The following is a 15,313-nucleotide window of genomic DNA, read 5'->3' as shown; positions in this document are numbered from 1 at the left end:
TGAGGAAGGCGGAGCATTTCTTACTCCCTTTTTCCTTCGGGGTTTGGTTATATATTTAGCCAATTTTTCACTCGACCATACCTTCGGGTGTATTGCGAAGCATCTGGAGGCTCCAAGTATAGGTTTTTCTGTTTCTGGTTGAAGATCTTGTTGAGTTTTGGGGGAGATTTATCGGTATTGCTTCCTACCCCGCCATTACTCTGACGTCATCCTTCAAAACAGTTATTTTAATGTTATGTTTTAAAAATTAGGTTTAGTTTGGAAAAACTATGCAGCTAAATTAGCAATCAGGTTTGGAAATGAACCATAAATTTTACATATCATGTTCAAATATTTTAATTGGGGTTGCATATAATATATTATCACTATTGTAAACAATATTGAAAAATATTTAAATTTTATTCTATACACTATGTTCACTTATATTATAATTTTATCATCTCTTAAAACAATATTCTAAAATCTAAATCTATCATGAGTTGTCAGTATGGACCTGCATAAATGCAAATTTAGAGAGATATGAAATTTTAAATATGTTTAGTCATTAAGCCTGTAACTGTTGCAAACACTAGGCAATTCATAAATATATAAAGAATGATGTACTAGAACACAATAAAAAGCAAGAAAATGAATGCTCAGCACAGCTGAGATGTAATACTTTGTTTCCCTATGACATTTATGCTTTTCAAGATGAAGTAGATAAGCTGTACTTCTCTTAATTAAGCACATTTATTGTTCAAATCCAGAGCAGTGTCTATCTCCTGTGTTTGTCCCACTAATCATGATGGCTGTATGTCCAGTAGCCATGGCCACCATCAAAGCCTCCTGGCCCATGCAGGTTCGCATTTGATTCAGACAGATGGTAATGAAACAATGGAGCCAAGAACTGGTGGGCCATTACCTTTAATCCTAGCTTATACCAGTGGGCAAGAAATACACACAGTGGGAAAACACTTCCCTTTCCATTCAGGGCTCCCAAAGCCTCTGGCTTATCTGAGTTTCCCAGAATCAAAGGTTTCTAGCTCACCAGCCTTATTCACCCCTGTTCCCCATCTCCTTCTCTCTGCACAAACTGGTTTCTCCTTTAGCATTCTGCCATCTTGGCTGCTTCTCCCAGCCTCCTCCACATGGCCGTTCTCTGCTCTCCTCTCTAATGCTAATCTCAGGAACTAGAGAGCAAGCTCCTGGTCTGCCCCACTTTATAGTGTAGAAATCCAAACCTTTATTCCAATATACAAACAAGGAAGTCTGTGATACAAAGTCACTTATCTGAGGCATAATGGGATTCCTCATGAGAGTGCACCACCCCACATCATGCAATCAGTCAAGGGTGTGGGGAAAAGTTTAGTCTTAAAACTAAGCCTTGGGTTATAAGGACCCTGCCTGCTTACAGCCTGTCCCCCACACCCAATGCAAGCTATAAACGAGCAAGCATATATCATATTTAAAACTTATTTGACCAACAATGGCATTTGGAGTCAGTCACCTTTTTTTTTTTTTTTTTTTCTGAAGCTGGAAATGGGGAGAGACAGTCAGACAGACTCCCGCATGCGCCCGACTGGGATCCACCCGGCACGCCCACCAGGGGGCGATGCTCTGCCCACCATGGGGTGATGCTCTGCCCCTCCAGGGCGTCGCTCTGTCTCGACCAGAGCCACTCTAGCGCCTGGGGCAGAGGCCAAGGAGCCATCCCCAGCGCCCGGGCCATCTTTGCTCCAATGGAGCCTCGCTGCGGGAGGGGAAGAGAGAGACAGAGAGGAAGGAGAGGGGGAGGGGTGGAGAAGCAGATGGGCGCTTCTCCTGTGTGTCCTGGCCGGGAATCGAACTCGGGACTTATGCACGCCAGGCCGACGCTCTACCACTGAGCCAACCAGCCAGGGCATCAGTCACCTTTTGATGCATGTAGTACAAGAGACATGGAAAAGTGCTTCCTGAAGGGAAAGGTGGTCATCATAGAAGTACATGGTTAGACTGAAGGCTGTGTTCTACCAGAATAGAGTCCTGATCACTAATAAAAAGAGCTCGGGGTACCATCATAAATTTGCATGCTGTGTGTTTGTTTTACGCAGGATTTCCTAAAGCAGGGTATGGTCTTGCTTTGGTCTAAAGCCAGTATCACCTTTCATCCCTGATTCCTTCGATCAAAGCAATTCTCTTAGAAAGAAGTTGGATTATCTAATTCCTCTCCTCAAAGTTCCAATGTTATCCAGAGTAGAAGCCAAACCCTTATGATGAGCAGAAAGGCCCCATGTGACCTGGCGCCAGATTCCCCTCTTACTTGCTCTTCTGCCATCTCCTCCACATTTGCTCTGGGCATCACTTTCAATGTTGTTTCTCAAATTCACCAAGAGTGTCTCCATTCAGGGCTTTACATGTGCTGTTCTACCTAAATGGCTCTTACCAATGTAACTGCATGACTGACTCTTTTATTCAGTTATCACCTTTTCAATAAGGTGTTTGTTTGTTGACCACTCAATTTTAAATTACAGTCCCCATACCCCAGCCCTCTTCCCAGCTTTATTTTTCTCCATAGCACTCACCATCATCTAACATATCATATTTCATTTACTGATTTTTGTTTTTTCTTTCTCAATGGAAGGTAAATTCCATGAGGCCAGGAATTTTGTCTATTTATTGCTCAGTCCATACCCAGAGTCAGAACATTAGATATGTGTTCAGTGAATAAGGATTGACAGGGTCCAAACTAATGTGGTAATTGTAGATCTCTTCATAAACTGGTGCCCACAGATGATCTTTTCTTCTGCTTTTCATCTTAATTAAATATAAGCAAACAAAAACATATTGCAAAGTAAATAAAAGGATGATTTAGATTTCACAATTGAGGAACTGGCTTTACAAAATACCATGCTTTAGTGTGTTTCAGAGAGTTACAGATATTTTTTTTCTTCTTCTTTTTATTGGGACAGTCTACTGGGGCAGTTCTATTGGGGTTGTAATAAGAAACATGACTTTAGGAGAGGAACATGTCTGCTGATGTCTAGTTATGATGTTCCTTATGAGTGGGGGTCTGGTCCATTTTTATCTCTCACCCCAGATTAAAATGGGTAATCCTGAGTCCTTGAATATAATATATTCTATAGCTGTAATTTTACTTCAAGAAGGTTTTAAAATGAGGTAACAAGACTCTAAGAATTGAAAGTTTAAAGGATGCTACAAGATTTGAAAGAAGGCCCTAAGAGGAAGAAACAATTGAGGACATTGAGACTGCCAATGGCAAAGATGAGTGGGAACAGTCAGAGAGAGCGAGATTGGAATTATGAAGTCACAATTACTGCAGTTTCTTACATCCTGACAATGTGTCAGGCCCTGAGCTTTGTGTGTCCAAAGTGCCTGGAGGACTGTGTACAAGTGAGGTGATAGAAGCATGAAGCAGTCAGGCGGTGTGCCCAGGACACCAGTGTCGTAGGTAGGGAGCCAGAAACCCACACTCATAGCCCAAGGAGCAGTCAGAGTTTACTAAAAAGCATGGCTGGTGCAAACAGTTGTAATGGGAAAAGAATGGTATTAGCCCAGTTTCTCAAGGCTGTTACCTCAGGTGGGAAAAGGAATGAGAGGGAAGCAAGAATCCACTGATAGCTCAACAGAGGATGTGAGAGTTGAGAGTGAGCCTCATGCAGAACTGCAGATGAAACCATCACTGATAATGGAGACTGTATTTGGGTGCTCTGATCAGCCTCATGTATAATTCACGTGACTTCAGTGGAATCATTTAGTAGGTATGCTCTATCATTTAGGAACTAGAATTAAAGCACATTTGTCATTGTTTGAATTATAAGAATCACATTGCATCTAATAGAGATGGCATGAGAGACGTGCACATCCAAGGTCCTTCTTTCTGAGGTAAGAGAGGCACAGAGTGTCTCTCTTGTCCAGAGTTGTAGAAGGAGCCACGGAGGCAGAAACCTCCCTCTCTTGCTCTCTGTGTAGTCATTTGTTTATTTAGGGTTGCTGAACTGTTCTTGGTATTGAGGATAAATCAGTGAGCAGAACAGGGAGAAACCCTCCCCTCATACAGCTTATGATGGAAAAGAATAAAAAATGTATAAGCTATTAATTATATAGTATATCAGGAGGTAATAAATGTTATGGAGAAAAATAAGGAAAGGGGGATCAGGAGGATCAGGTTGAAGTGGGGGAGGGATGAGAGGGATTTAAAATACAGGTCACAGCAAGTCTCATTGAGAATGTAATATTTGAGCTGAGATTTGAAAAAGGCCAAAGAGCAAGGTCTGTCTGAGAAAGAAGAAACACAGGAACAATAGCCCTAAGGCTGGAGCATGCCTAAAGAAGTGCAGCGGGCCTGTGGGGGTAGGGGGTAGTGTCAGGGAGGTAATAGGGCCACAGGCTGTGTGAAATTTCTAGGCTATGGTAGAGACTTAGGCTTTTCCTCTAATGGTAGATGTAGAGATACACCACCTAGGTCTCCTTCACACCTCTCTGAGGGGACTATGTTTAGCAGATGGCTTCTGGTTGTCAGCTCCTTTAAGGCCTGTCCCTGCTACAGAGCTGTCTCTTTTGAGGTTATGCCCTTCCCAGGGAAGCCCCAATCTGGTCACTGAGCAAGGTGGGTAGATAAAGGCCAGGCCACCTCTATCTCTCCTGGTCACCTGGATGGGTCACACTCACTACTGAAACCATTGGTACTGTAGTACAACTCTTCCCTGCCCAGTCTGCCCCCTCTTCCTTTCCTCTGCAGGAGCTGATTCCTAATAAACATCTTGTACCTCAAACCCTCTTTGCACATCTGCTTCTGGAGACCCAACTGGAGACCATGAGGTGTGACGTGTGAGAGAAGAAGGTAGAAGGTCAATTTTGCAGATCAGTTTTTCACTGTGCATTCACACATGGGCACACCCCCACCTACACACACACACACTCACACACACACACACACACGTCCCTCTCCTTTGATCTGAGTCAGGGCTTAAAGAAGTAATTAATAAATTAATTAATATTGTCAAAACACTATTGGAAGCTTTGGGCCTGGTGTTTAGATCCATGGAACCTCTGTTGTCTGACTGTTGTGGTTAAGTGCATGAATTCAGGAACCATAGGCGATGGGATAGAATTTCATTTACTAGCCAAGTGCTCTCTAGGAAGAAATCTACTCTATCTGTGACTGAGTTTCCTCATCTATAAAATGGCATTTTGGTGTCATATTTGCAAAAACTCTTAGAACTGTGTCTGATATACAGTAAGTGCTAAACAGATATTAAACAGGAAAGCTAGCTTTATTTGAGTCAAATGTGAGAAAAGATACATTTTGTATATGAGTCAGATGCCTTTTTAGGGTTAGGTATGTATTAGTTTTTCAGCTGATAGGCTTATCAATGGGAAGGTGAAATCAGGACTTGTTTGAGCTCAGTGTAATATCAGAAGTGAGAACGTTGGCTGAATTGGAGTTAGGCATTTAATCAAGGCCTTTCTATAGAACATATGAGTTATTAAAAATACAAAAATAGTGTTTAATAAAGGATACATAAAATGAAGTGTTATTCCTTTGAAATAAGATTGATGGTCACCCTTTCCTCAGAGTCATTAGGAATAGATTTTGTGTAGGGATTCTTCTTCCTACTGAAGCACTTGGCACCACTGGATCACCATGCTGATCACAAGCTTTGTATACACCTGAATAAGGCGCCGAATGAGAGCCTAACTAATGATGGATATTTTGCTGATCTGAAAGGTAATGGCAGTGACAAATGAGACATCCCAGTGGACCACAGAGAGGGTTAGTGACAGGAAATTGCATGAGCTCAGTGATTAAGGCAACATCAGCAGTCATGAGACAGCAGTGGGGCAGGGTACCTTGGTCTTGTTGTTGACTCACCTTGCAGGGCAATGAGTCTAAAATGTGTCTGCAGGGTCCATAAACATGGTCCTCCCCTGCTTCCACCCTTTTTCTCCCTGAGGAGAAATGAGTGACAAACATTTTGAAACATCCAGATATTATCAATAAATGTCAGAACCATTGCTAAAGCAGCATATCCACTCTCCTTGGATGTTGAATGCAAGTTAATATTGCCTCTGGCAAAAGATTTTATTCATTCTTTTTAATTCAAAAAAATTAATCAGTAGCTACTATGTACCAGACACTGGGCTCAATGCCAGGAATATGAAGATGAATGAGGTAATTTCTTGTATTCAAGGAAGTCATAGTCAAATGGGAGGGGTGATTAAGTGAATGAAATAGTTGTTTCATCTTTTCTATCTCAAGGAGGGTCAAAGACCTAAGTGCCATGGCTATTATAGAGGAAACTGAGTAAACACTTAATCCATCAAGTTAGTTGATTAATGTTCTTATTTAACTACCTCATAGAGTACTAGGTAAGCAGTTGATTTCAAAAGGGTCAGCCTCAGCAAGAGTAAAATGAACACAAATTATCCAAGAACAACATCTTCACAATTGGGTGTTACCATGTGTCACCCCAAACCTGGTTTCCAGGACCTTGGGTTGACAGGCAGGAGAGGACTAAATAACTATATCAGGAAACCAGAAGTTGACCTAGCAAAGTCAAGGACCAAGGGAGGCAGACAGAAGCTTCCCCAGGGCCTGAAATTCTGATAGTCACCTAATCAGCTCCTATTGAAAGATGAAAATCTAGAACCCAAATTCTGCAATTCAGAATGTTGACCCAAGGATTCATGAACTGTAATATTCACATGCCAATTAAAGGCTTTACATTTAAAACAGAAAAAAATACTGAGATAGCATACACCTGTAGAAAACTGTGCAGATGAGGAGACTGGGGTCTAGTTGCTTCTTTCTTTTCCTCCACTTTTGTCTTTTAGCCATTGTAGTAGTTAGGGCCTTGTTAGCTGCAAATAATAGTGAGCCTAATTCAACCAATAAAAAAATCTTATTTGAGAGAGACAAGATGGCCACAGACTAGGCAGATTCTCCAACTCCCACTTTCCAGAACCAACATAATTTTGAGAACACTCATCTTGAAAGACCAACTTTAGACTAAACTAAGAGGATTCTATAACCAAAGACCACCAAAAAAGTCACACTGAGGAAAGGCCGAGACGCGGAAAGGACTGCCCCACTCCCGGAAGCGAGTGCCAGCCAGGAGGGACTCCCGTGACAGGGAGGGTTGCCTGGTAAGTTGTGGGTCCTCAGCCTCCAAACTGGAAATCCAGCCTAGAGCCCTGGAGCCTTGAAGGGGCTTACAGACTATATTTGGCTGAGAAAAGAGCCTAGATACTGTTTGAGAGAATGAGGCAGAACTCTCAGACCCAGGCTCCTTATTAAAGCGACTGCACAGAGGCCTCGCTCATAGCCACTTTCCTGAGGCTCCAGGAGCAGTGAGCACTGGGAGAACTGGAGTTGACAGGGGAGAGTATGGTCTCGGAGGCACAGGGGGAGACACTTTGAGGGATGGACACCCTAACCTCTGGGCTGAGTCACTCCCCAAATCTAAAGCGAACATTTTTCCTGGGAACAGCATCACCAGCAAAGGGAAAAAATTACCCCATCCACCAGAGGTGCTTCTGCCTCAGTTAGAACAAAGAGGCAGGCAGCATGTCAGGGACACAAATAGTGAGTGCAGACCTCTAAGCTACACCACCACCCACACTGCTGAGTGCTTTCCAGGAATGGGTGGGCAGGCTGGAAGCAGTAGGGCGCAACTGTGGAAGCCAGGGCAGTCTGAGTGAGCATGTGTGGGCCGGTTGGTGGAGGCAGAAACTGTGGCGGCCGCTGCAGAGGTCGGGGTTCACACACAGAACTGCCTGTGGGTGGGCTCACCCTTGGTGGGGGTTGAGGCCCGAGTGACAGTGGATGGGGTCTGCGCAGGTGCGCACAAGCCCATCAGCAAGGGCGGAAACGGTAACGTTCGCTGCAGAGGTCCAGGCCTGTGCGCAAATTTGCTGGGGGTACCAGCGTGCCCTTAGTGGCAGTGGAAGCTGGGTGACCTCAAGGGTGGTTTGAGTGGGTGCACGAGGGTCTGCCTATGAAGGTGGGAGCTGTGGCAGCTGCTGAGAAGGTCTGAGCCGACGTGCAAACCCCCCAGCGATGCAGACTCATCTTCGGCAACACTAGATGCTGAGGGAGCCCTGGAAGCAGTATGAATGGGGATGAGCAGGTACAACCGTGGAGGCAGAAACTGTGGCAGATGCTGAGGAGGCCCAGGCCTGTGTACAAACTTGCCTGTGGTGCAGGCCTCTCCAGGGCAGCATAGGCTGTGGCAGCAACGGAGGCAGGCTGGCACCAGCAGAACCTGAGCCCAAATGCCCCAGGCAGCAATGGTAGTGGCAAGCTGGTGAACAGACCATACAATGGGAATACAGGGGCCACACCCACTGGAACCCTGTGACTACACCTGAATGAGTGCTGAAAAAGAAGAAAAAAACAAAACTAGAGGTTTTTGATGTGCTTCTGCTCCTGGGTCTGCGTCTAGTGAACTAGGCAATGAGCTTCCTCAAAAGTTTCCCACCACCCGGGTCGGCTGAGGGTCTCCGGCAGCAGCAGCCAGATACCGAGGCTGTGCTGAACGGGAAGGGCCTCGGCACCGGCACTCTTTACATCGCTGAGAGCCGCCTGTCTTGGTTAGATGGCTCTGGATTGGGATTCTCTCTGGAATACCCCACTATTAGTCTGCATGCAGTGTCCAGGGACCTAACTGCCTATCCACGAGAGCATTTGTATGTTATGGTGAATGCCAAATTTGGAGAAGAATCAAAAGAATCTGATGCTGATGAAGAAGAGGAAGACAGTGATGATGATATTGAACCTATTGCTGAATTTAGATTTGTGCCTAGTGATAAATCAGCATTGGAGGCCATGTTCACTGCAATGTGTGAATGCCAGGCTTTGCATCCGGATCCTGAGGATGAAGATTCAGATGATTACGATGGAGAAGAATATGATGTGGAAGCACATGAACAAGGGCAGGGGGACATCCCTACATTTTACACCTATGAAGAAGGATTATCCCATTTAACAGCCGAAGGCCAGGCCACATTGGAGAGATTAGAAGGAATGCTTTCTCAGTCAGTGAGCAGCCAGTATAACATGGCTGGAGTCCGGACAGAAGATTCAGTAAGAGATTATGAAGATGGGATGGAGGTAGATACTACACCCACAGTTGCTGGACAGTTTGAGGATGCAGATGTTGATCACTGAAAATTATTTTATGCTGTTTTGGGATTCAGCTCACAACTTTAGGAGAGAACCTGGTGCCTTTTCCTCTGTGGAGTGGGTGATGATGAAAGTATTTTTTCTTCTTCAAAACTTACCTGAACCGGTTCTTCCTTGAGACAGACTGTACTGAGACAACTTGTCACCAGCAGAAGAAACTATGACCTTTATTATTAACAAAGGTGAATTAACCAAGAGGGTATTTGTAGTTTATCATTTATCCCCAAACTCTCTGTGTCTAGATACCCTCTGAGTAGGCCTGTAATTCTTGCCTTCAGTGTATGCATCTTCAGGAACTTCGCAGGGCTATGTGGTAAAAATACATAATAAGCACTTGAAGATGTTAGTAGACTGGATGGGAGAGAGGCTGAATCAAGGATACAACTCTTTAGGGCCTAAGGATATCCTTACCCTTAGAAAAGAAAGACGAAGACCTCAGGAAGACTGGTCTCTGCTTATTCTTCACAGGGGTAAGGATCTTTTTACTAATTTGGGACCCAGACTAATTCATTCAGGTATCTCTAGGGAACCTCTTTGGAAACATCCCAGCCAGACATACTAACACAAGTGCTTTTGCTCCTTTTACCGTATTTTACCAGTCTGTTCTGTTATAACCACTTAGGTTATATCCTTTAATTTCCAGCCTCTTATTTCAGTTTCTGTAATAGAACACATGAAATTGGGTTCAAGTCCTCAGAGTAGTACAAATAATTGTTTTGTCTTTGTAATAGCTTAACAAATAAATCTAGGTTTTCTATAAAAAAAAACAAAAAACAAAACTAACTAACTAACTAAATAAATAAATAAAGAGTCTGTATAGAATGACACATGAGGCTAAGGAGCAGGCCATATCCAACACTGTACCTAATCACTGAATTACAGTACTGAGCCCAACAAGTAGCCAGCAATAAGAGGCAACAGAAAGTGAATCTCATGGGAACTTGAACTTTTAAAGGAACTTGCCCCAGGCCAAGAGTAAATAAAAGCAAGCCTAGGAGTGCAGCTGATATTTACAATGATACCTGGGCCTAGAAGAGGCAGCCACAAAATCTGGATCACCTATAGCACCAAAAAGGTTGATAAAAACCAGTCAAAGGCAGTGACCCCCCACTGATATGCACCCCAGTCCCCAGACAGAAAGCTCCATGTCAGGCACATTCAGCGAGCAGATACAGAAAGCACCAGTTCAAGACCTAACAACCCTTGTTAGAGTAAAAGTGTAAGGAAGAGCTCCCAACACCCGACCCAGTTAAGACATAGAAAACATTAACACAAACAGCAAAAAGAACAGTGATAGCACACAAGTAGCCCACAGCAGATTACAAACAACAGCTGATGCCAACCCAAGAAGACCTAGCAATAACACAACTGAAAATTGGAGGCAGAAAATATCAACCCTACACTTAGCTAGCTTCACAAACAACACACCCAAATGAGGAGTGTATACACAGACAAAATGGGAAGACAGAGTAATGCAATCCAAATGAATCAATAAGAGAAATCCCCAGGAAAAGAACTGAGTGAGATGGAAATAACCAAACTACCAGATGCAGAGTTTAAAATAATAATTAATAGAATGCTCAAAGATCTTAGAGCAACAATGGATGGACACAATGAACACCTAAATAAAGAGATAACAAGCATCAAAAAGGACATTGATAAAGGGAGCGATCCAAAAGGAAGATATAACCATTATAAATATCTATGTACCTAATATAGGAGCACCTAAATATATAAAGCAGACTTTTATGGACATAAAGAGTGAGATCAACAGCAATACTATAATAGGGGATTTTAATACCCACTAATATCAGTAGATAGATCCTCAAGAAAGAAAATTAACAAAGAAACAGATGACTTAAAGGACACACTAGATCAACTGAATTAAATACATATCTTCAGAACTGTTCACTCGAAAGCAGAAGAATATACATTCTTTTCACATGCTCATGGATAGACCACATGTTAGGGCATAAAAGCAGTCTCAAAAAATTTAAGAAGATTATATCAAGCATCTTCTCTGATCACAATGGCATGACACTAGAAATAAACTACAACAGAAAACCTAAAAATATACTCAAACACTTGGAAGCTATATGCATGTTATTAAATAACTAATGGTTAATAATAAGAACAAAGAAGAGATAAAAAATCTTAGAAATGAATGAATGTGAGCATACAACAACTCAAAATTTATGGGACACAGCAGAAGCAGTCCTGAGAGGTAAGTTCATAGCATTACAGGTATACCTCCAGAAGCTAAAAAAAGCACAGATAAACAACTTGACTCTGCATCTAAAAGAACTAAAAAAAGAACAGCAAGTAAAGCCCAGAGGAAGTAAAAGGAAGAAAATAATAAAAATTATAGCAAAAATAAATGACATAGAGACTAAAAAAAAAAAATACAGAGGATCAATGAAACCAAGAGCTGGTTCTTTGAAAAGGTAAACAAGATCAATGAACCCTTAGCCAGACTCACCAAGAAAAAAAGAGAGAGGACTCAAATAAATAAAATTAGAAATGAGAGTAAGGAAATAAGAACTGACACAACAGAAACACAAAATATTGTAAGAAAATACTATGAAGAACTGTACGCCAAAAAATTAGACAACCTAGATGAAATGGACAAATTTTTGAAACATACAATCTTTCAAAAATCAATTTGGAAGAATGTGAAAACCTAAACAGACCGATTACAACAAATGAGATTGTAACAGTTATCAAAAAACTTCCAACAAACAAAAGCCCTGGGCCAGATGGCTTCACAACTGAATTTTACCAAACATTCAAAGAAGAATTAAATTCTATCTTTCTTAGGCTGTTTCAAAATATTCAAGTGAAGGGAAGACTTCCAAACTCCTTTTATGAGGCAAGCATAATTCTGATTCCAAAACCAGGCAAAGACAATACAAAGAAAGAAAATAAAGAGGCCAATATCCCTGATGAATTTAGATGCTAAAATTCTCAACAAAATATTAGCAAACAGGATTCAGCAATACATAAAAAAAAAAATCACACATTATGATCAAGTGGGATTTATTCTGGGGAGGCAAGACTGGTACAATATTTGCAAATTAATCAATGTGATTCATCACATAAACAAAAGGAAGGAGAAAAACCACAGGATAATATCAATAGATGTTGAAAAAGCATTTGATAAAATCCAGCACCCATTTATGATCAAAACTCTCAACAAAGTGGGAATACAGGGAACATACCTCAACATGATAAAGGCCATCTATGACAAACCCACAACCAACATCATACTCAATGGGAAAATATTAAAAATGATCTCCATAAGATCAGGAACAAGAGAAGGGGTGCCCCCTTTTACCACTCTTATTCAACATAGTTCTGGAAGTCCTAGCAACAACAATCAGAAAAGAAGAAGAAATAAAAGGCATCCAAATTGGAAAAGAAGAAATAAAACTATCATTATTTGCAGGTAATATATTGTATGTAGAAAATTTTAAAGTCTCATTCAAAAAGCTACTGGACCTGATAAATGAATTTAGCAAGGTGGCATGATATAAAATTAATCCTTAGAAATCGAGGCATTTTTATACACCAACAATGAACTGTCAGAAAGAGAAGTTAAGGAAACAATCCCCTTCACTATTGCAACAACAACAACAACAACAAATAAAGCACCTTGAAGTAAATTTAACCAAGTAGATTAAAGACTTGTACTCAGAAAATTATAAAACATTGAAAAAAGAAATCAAGGAAGATACAGACAAGTGGAAGCATATACTGTGTTCATAATTAGGAAAAATAAACATCATTAAAATGTCTGTATTTGCCCAAAGCAATCTATAAAATCAATGCAGTTCCTATTAAAGTATCAACAACATACTTCAATGATATAGAACACATATTTCAAAAATTTATATAGAACAAAAAAGAAACACGAATAGCCTCAGCAATATTGAAAAAGAAGTATAAAGTGGGTGGTATTACACTTCCTGATATCAAGTTATATTACAAGGCCATTGTACTCAAAACAGCCTGGTACTGGCATAAGAACAGGTATATAGATCAATGAAACAGAACAGAGAACTCAGAAATAAACCCACACCTTTATGGCCAATTGATATTTGACAGAGGAGGGAGTGGAATAAAGACAGTCTCTTTAACAAATGGTGTTTGGAAAATTGGACAGCTACCTGCAAAAAAAAATGAAACTAGACCACCAACTTACATCATTCACAAAAATAAACTCAAAATGGATAAAAGACTTAAATGTATGTCATGAAACCATGAACACCTTAGAAGAAAACATAGGCAGTAAATTCTCCGACATCTCTGGCAGCAATATATTTGCTGATTTATCTCCACGGGCAAGTGAAATAAAAGACAGGATAAACAAGTGAGACTATATCAAACTAAAAAACTTTTACACAGATAAAGACAATATGAACAGAATAAAAAGACAAACTACACAATGAGAGACCACATTCTGCAATATATCTGATAAGGGGTTAATAACCAAAATTTATAAAGAACTTGTAAAACTCAACACAATGAAGATAATCAAATCAATAAATGGGCAAAAGAAATGAATAGACACTTCTCCAAAGAGGACATACAAATGGTCAACAGACAGATAAAAAAACTTTCAACATCACTAATAATTAGAGAATTGTGAATTAAAACCACAATGAGATATCATCTCACACAGTCAGAATGGCGCTCATTAATAAAACAACACATTATAAGTGCTGCCTGACCAGGCGGTGGCGCAGTGGATACAGCGCAGGACTGGGATGCAGAAGGATCCAGGTTTGATTCCCCGAGGTCGCCAGCTTGAGCGTGGGCTCATCTGGTTTGAGCAAAAGCTCACAGCTTGGACCCAAGGTCGCTGGCTCCAGCAAGGGGTTACTCGATCTGCTGAAGGCCCGCGGTCAAGGCACGTATGAGAGGGCAATCAATGAACAACTAAGGTGTCGCAATAAAAAACTGATGATTTATGCTTCTCATCTCTCTCCGCTTCTGTCTGTCGCAATGAAAAACTGATGATTGATGCTTCTCATCTCTCTCCATTCCTGTCTGTCTATCCCTATCTATCTATCCCTCTCTCTGACTCTCTCTCTGTCTCTGTAAAAAAACAAAAAAAACAAAACAAAAAAAAACAAAAAAATAAGTGCTGGTGAGAATGTGGAGAAAGGGGAACCCTCCTGCACTGCTGGTGTGAATGCAGACTGGTGCAGCCACTGTGAAAAACAGTATGGAGATTTCTCAAAAAATTAAAAATGGAACTCCTTTTGACTCAGCCATCTCACTTTTAGGAATATATCTCAAACACCATATCACTGATTCAAAAGAAGAAGTGCACCCCCATGTTTATGGCAGCATTGTTCACAATAGTGAGGATCTGGAAACAGCCCAAGTGCCCTTCAGTGGATGAGTGGCTTAAAAAGCTTTGGTACATATACACAATGGAATATTATGAGGCCATGAGAAAGAAGAAAATCTTACCCTTTGCGACAAGATGGATGGACTGGGAAACTATTATGTTAAGTTAAATAAGCCAGGCAGAGAAAGAAAATATCATATGAACTCAGTCATTTGAGGTTTCCAGTGAACAATATAAACTGGGGAACAGAATTGAGACAGAGAAGAGATCAAAGGGACCAGAGGAAAATAGGACAGAGGGAAAGGGGATGAGAGGATGAGATAATCCTGAAGGGAAGGGGGGAGGGTGCTGTGTAGATGGGGGTAAGGAAGATGTTGAGGGGAATATGGGGAAGGGGGGAAGCATTCGGAGCAACACTAGAATATATGTAAACAGTATAAATTAAAATCAATAAAAATAAATGCTACAGAGATGTTCACCTGAAAAAAAATATCTTATTGTCTCATGTAACAGCCAGTCAGGAGGCAGTGTGGACTTTAGTCAGGAGGAGACTGGAACACTCGTTCTATTTCTCTGCTGTTCTCTTGGTTCTTCCCTCTTCTCTGTATCATTTTATTCTGAGGCTGGCTTCTCTCATTGTGTTAATATGGTTGGCAGCAAAGCCAAGGAAATGTGTTTCCTTGATTGTGTGCAGAAGAAAACCACCCTAGCCCAATGTGTCAGGCACTTTATTTGTTATCCAATAGCTATTCTTCCTTGTTTCATATTGTGATGATTTTTATGTGTCAACATGT

At 41.2% G+C, this 15,313-nt stretch overlaps 1 protein-coding gene across 1 annotated transcript; it reads left to right on the top strand.

Annotated features, from left to right (window-relative positions):
• Nucleotides 1–8,390: 8,390 nt before the first annotated feature.
• On the top strand, nucleotides 8,391–9,918 carry LOC136379594 (methylosome subunit pICln). Its single transcript, XM_066346983.1, has one exon. The coding sequence runs from the start codon at nucleotides 8,435–8,437 to the stop codon at nucleotides 9,146–9,148; it is 714 nt and encodes a 237-aa protein (XP_066203080.1). The 5' UTR covers nucleotides 8,391–8,434; the 3' UTR covers nucleotides 9,149–9,918.
• Nucleotides 9,919–15,313: the final 5,395 nt, after the last annotated feature.

The sequence above is a fragment of the Saccopteryx leptura genome, chromosome 8 (genome assembly GCF_036850995.1).
Source record: "Saccopteryx leptura isolate mSacLep1 chromosome 8, mSacLep1_pri_phased_curated, whole genome shotgun sequence".
Lineage (NCBI taxonomy): Eukaryota > Metazoa > Chordata > Mammalia > Chiroptera > Emballonuridae > Saccopteryx > Saccopteryx leptura.
This window is presented reverse-complemented; position numbering and strand designations above follow the sequence as displayed.

Excerpts from the sequence above, each read along its gene's own strand:
- LOC136379594 (XM_066346983.1), top strand. The coding sequence starts at position 8,435 with ATGAGCTTCCTCAAAAGTTTCCCACCACCCGGGTCGGCTGAGGGTCTC.